At 42.5% G+C, this 11377-nt stretch overlaps 1 protein-coding gene across 1 annotated transcript in view; it reads right to left on the reverse strand.

Annotated features, from left to right (window-relative positions):
* Nucleotides 1–10844, reverse strand: part of timeout (circadian regulator timeout) — a 316230-nt gene extending 305386 nt beyond the window's left edge. The window contains exons 1-5 of the mRNA XM_050178451.3: nt 9734–10844; nt 9457–9610; nt 7397–7577; nt 6601–6743; nt 2947–3061 (exon numbers count right to left, since the gene is read on the reverse strand). Of these exons, the coding sequence (XP_050034408.1) occupies nt 2947–3061; nt 6601–6743; nt 7397–7577; nt 9457–9610; nt 9734–9839 (699 nt within the window). The 5' untranslated portion in view covers nt 9840–10844. The remainder of the gene's footprint in view (nt 1–2946; nt 3062–6600; nt 6744–7396; nt 7578–9456; nt 9611–9733) is intronic.
* Nucleotides 10845–11377: the final 533 nt, after the last annotated feature.

Here is an 11377-nt window from a genome sequence, read left to right on the forward strand (position 1 = left end):
AAAACATCGAAAGCACAGCGCATACAAAGCTACCAGCACTACACGAACTTTGCAAACATTGCATATAATTTTGAAGATTAGGCCCGCGCGGGCATGCACTTTGGCTCCATCGCAGATCGCTTGCACAGCCGCACCGTAAGCAGCAGCTGCCTGAGAAAAGCGCCCCCCCCCCCCCTCCCACCCTTCCCACTCTCGCCTCATCCCGGTGCCTTGTGTGTGAAAGAAGAGGGCGCGCTTTCGGCCTGCCTTCCTCGCTGGCGCACGAAAGATGGAGCCGTATTTGCTGGCTCACCTTCACATGCTTTTGCTTGCAAATACAGCATATGGCGCGCGGCTACAATTTTATCACCCTCGGACTTTATACGGAACCTTACGGCGACGGCAACCGCAGAAATACGCCTGGAGTGTCCATATAATTGCTATCGCAATAAAAACTAGCATCGCAATCCGTTGCTGCTGTTATGCGGACACAGGAAACGCTCTTACTGGATTACACAGATTTGAATTGCCAGCACATTCCACACACACTTTAGCAGTGGCGAAATGTGCATTTCTTTGTCCCACCAAGTTTGGCGATTACGGTAGGATGCGTCACTGGCTCACGTTAGTTCCTAGTATATATTTAATGCGTCCGAAATGCAGAACTGAAGAGACCACAATTTAGTATGACGGGATGGTTGTAAGGAAAAAAAAAACAGAGGGATAATACACCTCCTTTACGTAAGCACAGTGCAACCCTCATTCACACAGCCACACCATGCCGCAGTAAAGAGTAGCTGTAAACCAGCAACAAGGTGAAAGCAGCTACGCTATCTGGTAGCTGTTCGCTGTTTGCAATGGGCAAGTTGATTCGTTGATTCATGGGGTTAACATCCCTAAGCAACACTCGCATACATGCCAGCCTGCTAACTTTAAAAATCGTGATATTCCTGCAGTCATAACATCTGAAAGAAGGGGAAGGAAAAATAGCACTAAATTTTTATTAATGTCTTGCCTGAGCCCACACCTTTTTGTAGGATACATTCACACTTTATTAACAATGATTATCCTTTATACGCAGCATATAAGCTGCAGCCAACCTGCAAGAGCACAAATTTCCAAGCAGCCACCATTTATACAGTAACACCTCGTTCATAGGTTTTGGAAAAATACTCAGGAGAACGCATACTAACTGGGAAGATGCATGATTCAACAGTAGTTGGCACCTACGCAACGCGAAGCTTGAGCGGCCTAAGATGGGCATTGTCATTTTTGTGGCTTCGGCAAACTTGCATTTGCGTTCCTCAAATTTGGCATGGGCCAAATTTGAGGCACCTTGGCGGGAAGTTTTGACATGCACACTCGGCGTGAATCATTGTGGCACAAGACAAGATGCCGACATACATTGAGATGATGGGGCCCGAGCAGCCTGAGATGCATGGTGTCATTTTCCTAACGCTTAGTGGGTTAGAAGACATTGATGGAAAACCGAAGCAAAATTTAGCTGGTGGGTAGTGCCTGAATACAATGCCGCCAAAGCAAAACATGACACTGACTTCACGCTGCCTTCAGCGGGCAACGGCGGCGTGTTTGGTTTATCGCATATTAAAAGTGTGCAGTAGGCTTCCAATGGCACTACGCCACACACCCTGTTGAACAGATAGGTGAAAATTCTTATCGGAAGATGGCTGGCAGCGAAAGTTGTAAATGCGACGTGTGATGAGCCGCAAGGAGATCTGTCAGTACCGGAACCCAAAACTGAGTATGTGCGGGCATTTTCAGGGGACACAAGTAGATGAGTACTGCAGGGAAGCTGCCGTGGTGGATGCCTACTGCTCTAAATCGCTCTTGCTTCGTGTGTTTTCTTGCTCACGTGGGATCTAGTGGCTGAAAAACATATCATGATATTGCAGTTTACCGATCTACTGAACAATGGTGCCGAAAAATTGTTTTCTAGGAACACATTCTCCAGTAAAAAAAGAAGGTTAACTGCATTGGGTAATTTTTTGTCTTTGAACGTAAACAGCGGTGCCAGGAAATCGTACAAAACAGGATCGTATGAATGAGGTTCTACTATATGTCACAATGACTTCTCCAATGACTATGCTGCTGCCAATTTCACCTACTTCAGGAACATGTCTGCATACATTAGTCTATTTCAAAGTAGGAACCCCTCTAGTATGCTTTTGTAGTGACAAAACTTGCAAGTGCATAGCCAGAGACGAACAAGCGAAACTTTTTCGTGAACAGAATTTACTTTTCGTAAAACTTCACAGAACATTTGTAACATCCCAGAATGAACCAGAATTCGTAAACTTCACGTAAAATTCAGGAAAATTGGTAGGTATGCATTAAATGTAAGATGCTGAGGTGGGAGCTCTTTGGGTTAACTTTGCACCTAAATATAAGTACATGCGCATTTTTGCATTTCATCTCTATGAAGATATGGCTACCATGACAACGAAAGGAAGCTGTAACCTCACGCTCAGCAGCATAGTACCAAAGCCACTGAGCCTCTGTGACGGGTGTCTATGAGCTGAAAGTAGTGCAGACCTCTCTCAATGTACAGTTTTAAAGCGTGGTCCCTGTAAAGTTCTATGTCTCGTCTTTTGATTGCTCACATTTTGTATGCAAGAGTATGCTTAAACAACTTTTGAGTGAGTATATCTGCTGTTTACTTTGTTAGCTAAAGCAGTCTATCCTGCCAAGTATGCATCAAGCGTGCAATTCAAGAGGTCAGATGTGTGGCCCACAGAGCAAACGGCAACTGATTTTCAATGCCAACATATGCACAAGCAAACACCTATATGAGAAAACGTGCTGGACAGCATGTCACTAAAGAAAAGGCAGTGTGAGAATGGCCACTAGAAGCCCTGAATACTTTTATCCTAAAGTGCAGCATTAAGTGTAATTTATTCGCCATGGCAAATGGCTTCCCCCAAATCTGAACATAAGAATGTGGCTCACCTGTTCTCGCAGCATCAGGGACAAAATTTCCAAACAATGAAAACAGTAGTCTGTTTCATCATCACTGCTGGTGACATAGAGTAACAAGTCTTCAGTATGAGCAAGGTGCATTGCCCTAGAAAGAAAACAAAATCCCCAAGCTAATTAGCTAGATGCTTATATATTTCTTATACGATAGTAGTATGTGTAGTGTTGACATGCCACTGCATGAAAGGTACCTTAAGTGTGTTTCAGAAATTAACCAACTACTAACCATTATAGCTATGGATTTAAACAACTTTTGTGTCACTTGTGCAACATTTCACTGTGCAACAATAAAATAAACAAGCAAGCAAGCAATAAAGTACCATTTAAGCTCTCAATTGTACAAACGTCAGTTTACTGAATATTTCAGAATACTGAACTTCTAGAAAATCCCCAGTGGTTTTCCTCTGTATTCTATGCAAAAATCTTTCAGTTAAACGAATTTATGAAAAGCGAATATTTCAATTGAACGAACTTGATCAGTGGACCCAGGCTCATTCTTTAAATCAGTTCAACGAAGTTTTGCACTCTGTAGCGTAGGTGTAGCCGATGCTCGCCGCCCCCAAATCGCCCCTCCAGCGGCAGAACACTAACATCTGCTACAATTAGAAACTGCTGGCATAAATCCTGCCTTTCACCCCTGTATGATGAAAGCGAGCAAGACGAATAGCGCAATAAGGACAAACACTGTTTCCAGTTTTTGTCCCCAAAGAGGAAGAGTGCGACGAGCAAGATGCAATGGGAGAGGCAGATTCAAATCCTGTAACTCCAGCCAAGGCTGTAGGATGCCTTGGAAAGTTGCAAGACTTTGTTTCTCAGCGACAAGCTGTGCCGGAGGAAGTGCACAAGAACAGACTCTCTGGGCAGCTTTGTTGTTTCTAGCGCTTTATGAGCACCAGTGAAAATGAAAACTAGATTGTCTTTTTTAAAAGTGAGATAGGCAGCAACGCAACTGTTACGTATCTCATATATATTTACATAACTCCATAAATTTAATTTCACACTTTTGACTTGATGTCTGCTGTGCCCTATGCTATTCCATATTCTAGTGAATATTCAGCCTGGTGAACTTTCAGTTAAGCGAACTATTTCCTTGAGTCCCTAGGAAGGTCACTCAAGTGACAGTGCACTGTAATGAAAAATAATTTTCAGTGTTTCCAAAACAAATTTTCAGTTTAGTATTATTGTTCGCTTATGACTCACAATGGCTGACACAAGTTTTACTTTGTTGCCACTTGTTTTTATGTTTTCATGTAAACAGCAAATGTGTGCATTGTACAGCCCCTAGTATGCTTAACCCATGTTACAGCGCCAATGTAACACCATACATTGCATTTGTACGAATGATCACACACTTTTTCACTTTTCCGTGCTTTACTGCCAACGTATTTTACCTATAGAGGGATGCAAATATACAAAATGTCAAATACGAATTCAATAAACTCTGCTATTTTGTTCTGCTAATTGATTCGTATTCAAATTGAATATTTATTATTCATAGTGGTCAAATATTCACTTCTTTTGAATATATAAGGAATTGTGGGATAGAAACAGTTATCGGAGTCTCAAGGAAGACAGAACTATGGATGCAAGGACTGTTCTGAATGATTCTGCAGCAGGATAGCTGCAGTTTTTGTGCAGGGACACCAGTTTTCGAAAGAGCACATGGAGCAGCTACCCTTGACTCAACAGTTTCCAGTAATTCAACAAGAATGGCTTGCTTTTAAGCAGCCCAGATAATCTGCTCCGATTGATTACTTGGCCAGTCTAACTATCTTTGCATCCCTTTAAAACAATGGGCAGTGCTGTATTGTCATATTTCTCCCCTTCAGTGAACACAACAGAAATAAACTGTTAAGTGTGCACGTACAACAGAACACCACAGCGTAAAGAAAAATAGTTTTCACATATAGCAATAACGCATCACAATTTAACAAACCTATGTCGGCACTATGCCTTTTCCAAAATGCTCAAAAATAAAAAGTACCTTTGCGAGTCGTAAGTAACCACATTTCAGCCCAAATTAAATACTGAATTTGAAGGAAATGAAATAAACATTAACGAAAGTTTAATATAGATACAATTTGATTAAATATGTACCAACATAAAGTTTGATTGACATATCTGCCTATTTTTGACCCCTCTTTGCCATCACAAGTGAATGCATCTTTGAACACTGCACTGAACACATCCAAACAACAAATTTTTGGCCAGTGGACCAAAGCACAACTTGTATGCAGTAGGCACACAACCTAAAGTATGCACTGGTAGTCTTTGTGCAAACATCATTACAGTGAAAGGTGCTGAAGCGCATGGCACGCCAGTGCATGATCACCAGGCACTCAGGAACTGCATGCAAGATTATCACTGCACACACACACAATCTGTACAGTGCGTGAAGCGAGGACACATTGGCTGATCATCGATCATGGCTCCCAGAGCACAGAAAATGTGCAGTGCACCTATGACCACCAGTCATAACTACTTAGGTGTAAAGAGAGCATCTCAGCATAAAAAAGTCCCATAGGCATGACTGTATAAGAGTATAAATTTAATTTTATGATCAAGAATATCCCATTCAGTATCACGTATAGCACAACTTAAATATTTCCTAAGTGGCTGTAATGCTAGGCTCTAATAGTATTAATCCAAACAGGCTGTTCTCCACAAAGTTCCAAACACTTTTGAAAAAGTCTCCTGCAACTACAGGCAACCAACCACATTCACTCAAGGCAGTATTAGTAAGGTGAAAGTACCCAAGAGAAACTCCACTTTAATGGCCCCAGCTTCATAATTTAAACAAGGCAGAGGTTCACATTAAGATGGGGACTTTAAATCATCAACAGTGGTCGAACAAGGGGTGTCCCTGTAGTCAACATTTCGAGGGCCTGGAGCCAATGCTTCGACATATTCCCTTGTCGAAACGTTGGCTGCAAGGACATCCTTTGTTCGGTTGCTGTTGATAGCCCCAATCGTATAAGTTATGCTAGTTACAACTTCATAGCCTATAGGAATTAGAAGCTACACACTGTTGTGAAACAAAAAGCTGCCTATTTTAAGGTGCAACAGAGGCATCTTGTGTACGTCGTTCTAGCAAAGTGTGTGTCAAATGGCACACCTCGGCTTCTCAGTGATTGTGCCAAAGCCCACTGTGAAATACTATCTTCTTGAATTCTGGGGTTTTACATGGCAAAACAAATCTCAAATCTAATGTAAATGGAAAAACAATGTAACAACTCTTTCCCTTCAAAGAACCTGCTTGAGGTTGGGAAATCATGAGCAGACCTATAAATGTTTGCCTTCTGCCTCATGATCCACCATTCTCTCTGCAACACACACACAGTCTGAAATCTCATAATCAAGGGGCTTCAATGAGCCATTTGAGATGCCTTCAGGATAACTGTAAGCCTTTTGTGGGAAGCTGAAACGTGTTCAGACCAAGGAAAGCTCCGCAATTTCTCACACACTAAAATAAAGCTACATCAGAAATTAAATGGTGCAAATATCCAAAACTAATTCTTCCCAGTTGTTTTTTTCATCACACAACGCTTCCAGTTTGTAATTATTCATCTACAATACTCTTTATTTTTGTTTGGAGCAAAACACAAGTATGTGAAGAGAAGTGCATACCAAAGAACTTGGTCATGTACATTAACATCATCATCAGTGCGCTTTTCTTCAGATGGGTTGGCAGGCACATGAAGAACGTTCCTAATCAGGACAAGGATGCGCTCAATCATGTCCTTGTCTTCTTCCTGTCGGGTCTCCCAATTCTAGGAGAAAGATTACCAAAATTTAGTGCTATGTATGAAGAGAAGCTTTGCAATGAGACTAAGAATATTATGGCATTCATATCTCATGGCAAAGGACAGGTTACAAAAGATAATTCACTACAAGCCCCGAAATGTTCTATATTGTTCTGCTCTATAAGCTTTGGCATTTTTCCATAATCAAATTGCATGTGCAACAGCATGAACTTACAAGGTGAAGAATTGAAAAGTATCGACATATAGTTTTATAATGGCCATATGCCTGTTACCAAAGTGCACCTATAAGAAGACAAATAAGTGCACCTACAAGCATGCACCTCAGCAAACAACCATGACACACACCTCATGGTTCAAGACTGCACAAACCTTTAGTACAGATGAAAAAAATTCTCTTAGTATTAAGAGTTTCTCTCATCTCACTTTATCAGTCACTCACTTTGCAGACCACGCAATGCGATCTCATTGCAGATAAAGAGCCTTAATTTATCAAAATTAACCAATTGCCATTTTACAAGGTCTTCCCAAGCTCACATATAGCTTTGAAGAAATGAAAACAATCAATCCCCTTTTTCTAACATAATAATACCTAACGAGGCTATTGGTCAGTGCTAGCAAAAATATTTTATTTAGACAAGAGAGATAAGAAATGTTCATACTTTGTGTAAAAGTGACTCAAGCTTTTTGGTGATAGCAATCCACACTTTTGAATCTGTAAAAGCCAGCTTGTATGACTGAAGATGAGATACAATTTCCAAGTAGTTGTTCCTGGCAAACTTCTCGACTGGAAGCTCTTCCTTGTACAGTAATATGGCAGGATTCATGAGGTCCACCAGCAACCTAGTAAAATAAGACAGACAGTATGCTTGAGATTAAGCTTATTTTCAATGCCATTTATTTGAGGCATTTATCTACCGACTTTTTACTTGAGCCAGTGCCAAAGTGCATGCCCAGGTGTACACAACAATATTAACTGTAAAGCACACCTTAACTGTAAATGTCTTCGAAAGTGTGAGCTGCGAAAAAAAATTTCACTGGCTCAGTTATGCATACTTGCCTATTATCTCGAATTTATCGTTAAGTTTAAGAATTGGGGCCCGTTCCACAATTTTATGAATGTTACACCATGTTTAAAGAAAAAATTCAATTTGCTAAATAGTTTAAAGATGGCTCATTGCAAGATTGCAAAAAATGGCTGCTACTTGCACTGTCTTCTTGTGGCAGCACAAGGCATCATATGCCAGAAGGCTAGTCACTTGGTTCGAGCGAGTTTACATAGCCAAGTTACTGAAGCAGGCAAAATCAGCATCAGCAAGGTCACTGAAAAGGGCATTGTGATCTAAACACAAAATGATGCTTGTCATTTCTAGCTATGCCAAGTTTGGTGCTGCTTCTGTGCTGCATAAAGTGAGTATGTATGCCACAGAAAGTGTGCACTCAAGTCACAATGCAGTGGTGAAGTGCAGGTATAGCAGCTGCACATTTTATTTTCAGGATACAGGCACTGGTTTCAAGAAAACTGACTTTTTCACTCCTTTATTCTATACAATGTTTTCTTGTTACACAAAGATGCACCAGCACCCACTCGAATTTCAGTCTGGGCAAAAAGAAAACGATCATCCCAGTTGAGCGACTTACAAACAATCAAACATTGCACAAGTGTTTTGAATGCAACAACACAGAAGTGTGAAAAGCAGTGTTTATGCACTTTACCAACCACATGTGGCCACACAGTAAATTATCGAGAGCAAGCACAATGCATATCACTGATAAGGCCATAAACCAAAGGCTCTATCATTGTAGCCAGCTATTAATTTTTTAGATGTCAACAGCTGTCAAAAGTGCTATCCAGAAATATGAATGCAGCCAACTGACAGTGGTGCCCTTTTTCCATGTCGACGGCAAAGCAGGGTGCTGAGGGTATGCACTATATCGAACTGGTTATTACTATAAGCAGGAGTGCCAAAGAAACCCCACACAAAACAATATAATAAATTAAAAATAATGTTGATATTAAAGTTTAAATGGCAGCTATTTGAAATGGTGTACGAGGCATTCAGCAAGCAAACATAGAATGACGCTATGCTTGTTTCTGCAGCAGGTAGACCTTGACGACTACACATTAGTGTACTGCATTTAGCTCCTTCCTGCTCTCTAACAGCTGTATTTTAGTCCGTAAGAAATCCCCCACTATATTACGGAGCAATGTTACAGAACCATTTTCGATGTCCGATTCTTTTTCAAGGGAACAACATATCCACAGTCGGAATCTAAGCGTTGTATGAAACATGAGGCGACAATTCCATCACTGCATGTGGTTATATTACGCACAGAGTTGATGCACAATTTTATCCACATTGAAGCGCCCCTTCGTTATTAACAAGTCATCGTTATATGCGGTATTGTTATATATGCAGACTGCACCATATACAAAAAAAGATAGATAGTGGACAAAAGGCATGATATATTTGTGCTTCCCGAGTGTACTTATTGAAAGTTGCATTCAGGCAAGTGCCAGAGGTAAGCAGATAAGGTGATTATCCTTGCCCAATATTATGACACTTGTATATACTGTTGTAATAACTTCAGCCTCACGGTAATAGCATACACGCAAAGCAAAGCTTTAGTTTCTCTTTTTTATTGTTGTCGAGTTTAATGTGTTCACACACTGAAGAAACACGAACAGGAGATGTCAGTCAGATAAAGCTCACTTCCGCACCTTATGATGACATCAAACAGGCTGTCATCGTCAGGATAAAACTTGAGCAGGGGCAGTAGATCTGTTTTCAGAACTTGAATGCGGCCCAGGATGCGCCGGATCTCGTGGGACTCGTCATCACGCCTCAGATACCTCAGGAGGTCCTTCAGGCTTTCTATGAAAACAACAGCATTGTGCGGAAATACTAACGCATTAACAAGTCAAAATACAAGAAAAGATTGCAATAAAAAAAAAAAAAAAGCTGCAGAAACAGCGAGTCACCGCGAAAGCCGCGTACCTATGCAATCAGGTTCTTTGTAGTATTTGCCTTCATCCCATCCTCCGAGTGTGCTGCATGCTGCCTGAATGTCCGAAAGGACTAAAGATGATATGGATTCGCTCATCGCACGAAACAGCGCACGGTATCTCTTGTCGATGCGCTTTAGTTCACCGTGCGACCGGGAACCACAAACACACCGCAGCACAGCACCGTCAGCTGTGAAACTTGGCGGGAAAACGATTCACGACCGGAAACATATTCGTATACGCGTTGCCAGCCTAACCGGACGTCAGTTCGGCATCGCCCTCTTTTGAGACTGCCACAAACGATTCAAGCGGGGCTCATGGCCTCAGTGACTCGGCGTACCACTAGTCGTCCGACAATGGACCAGCCTCTGAGGCGATGGATGGCATCATAATTTTTGCGTCATAATAATGATTACAGAATGACTGCACAGTAGGTGGTGTTCAAAACTTGAAGTCGATGGCGTGTTTCGGCTCTCGAGATTGTTTCTGCAGCATTCAACCAGCAAAAGCATAGCCTTTAAAATATGTTTTTTTTTTTTTTCTAATTCAGAAGGCGCCACCTTTAAGAGGCCTGAACTTGACCATCTATATCCTTATACCACGCTAAATAAAGGGATATGTTTTTTTCGGCCCTTTTATTTTTGTGTAATACGTTTTTGCGTCTCCCTCAATTACTTCCGTCACATGCAACTAATAAAAGCATAGCCTTCGAGATTTGCATTTGTTATCAAGAGGAGCGTAGGCGCGTTAATTTGAACGGTCACCAACATATGGCTTCCTACATTAATTATTGTATGAAACTATAAAGTAAGTGAGTGAGTGAGTGAAATAACTTCAATATGTCTAGAGAAGACGCTGGGGAAAACCCGTGCCACCCGGCTAGCCTCACGTAGGGACCGCCAAGCCGAGCTTGACGGCCCCATCGCTGGCACTCTGGACGGCCAGGGTGTGGTGGTTGAATTCGGGGCTGTACAAGAGCCCAGCACACCTATCCTCGCTGAAGGAGGAGCCCATGGCTTCGCACTCCCACAACACATGGTCCAATGTTGCCGTTAGTCCACAGGCAGGGCAGTCCGCACTGGGATACCTTTCAGTGTATATTGCAAGGTTAGGATACGCGCGCGCTTGTAAAAGGAAGTATCACCGCCCGCGCCCTGCATAAGGCGGGGTGCGGGAGGGGGAATGCCCGTCTTGACAGATCGTAGTGCGTGGTAACCTCATGGAACGTGAGCAAAGGTTCCCCGCGGCACAGGGAGACTGCGGAGGCGGCGCGGTCAGTGAGTCCTCGCGCGTCCTCGTGCGCGCCCTCATTAGGGTTAGAAGGAGAGCCCTCAGTCGACCCCAAGTGAGCGGGAAACCAAGTGATAGAATACGGAGAGATACTTTTGGCGCTTTAGAGAATGCGGAGGGCCTGAGGGGAGACCATCCGGGTTCGGTAGGCCTTAATGGCTGCCTTGGAATCGCTGTATATTGCCTCTCTACGACCATCGACCACAGCCAGCGCGATTGCAACCTGTTCGGTTACCACGGGCCTCGAAGTGCGTACTGTAGCGCAGCAAGTGAGCCTGGAATTGGTGTCGACGATGGAGACGGCGAATACCTCTTTATAGACATATGCCGCGGCATCCACGAAGCT

The sequence above is a fragment of the Dermacentor andersoni genome, chromosome 5 (assembly GCF_023375885.2).
Source record: "Dermacentor andersoni chromosome 5, qqDerAnde1_hic_scaffold, whole genome shotgun sequence".
Classification (NCBI taxonomy): domain Eukaryota; kingdom Metazoa; phylum Arthropoda; class Arachnida; order Ixodida; family Ixodidae; genus Dermacentor; species Dermacentor andersoni.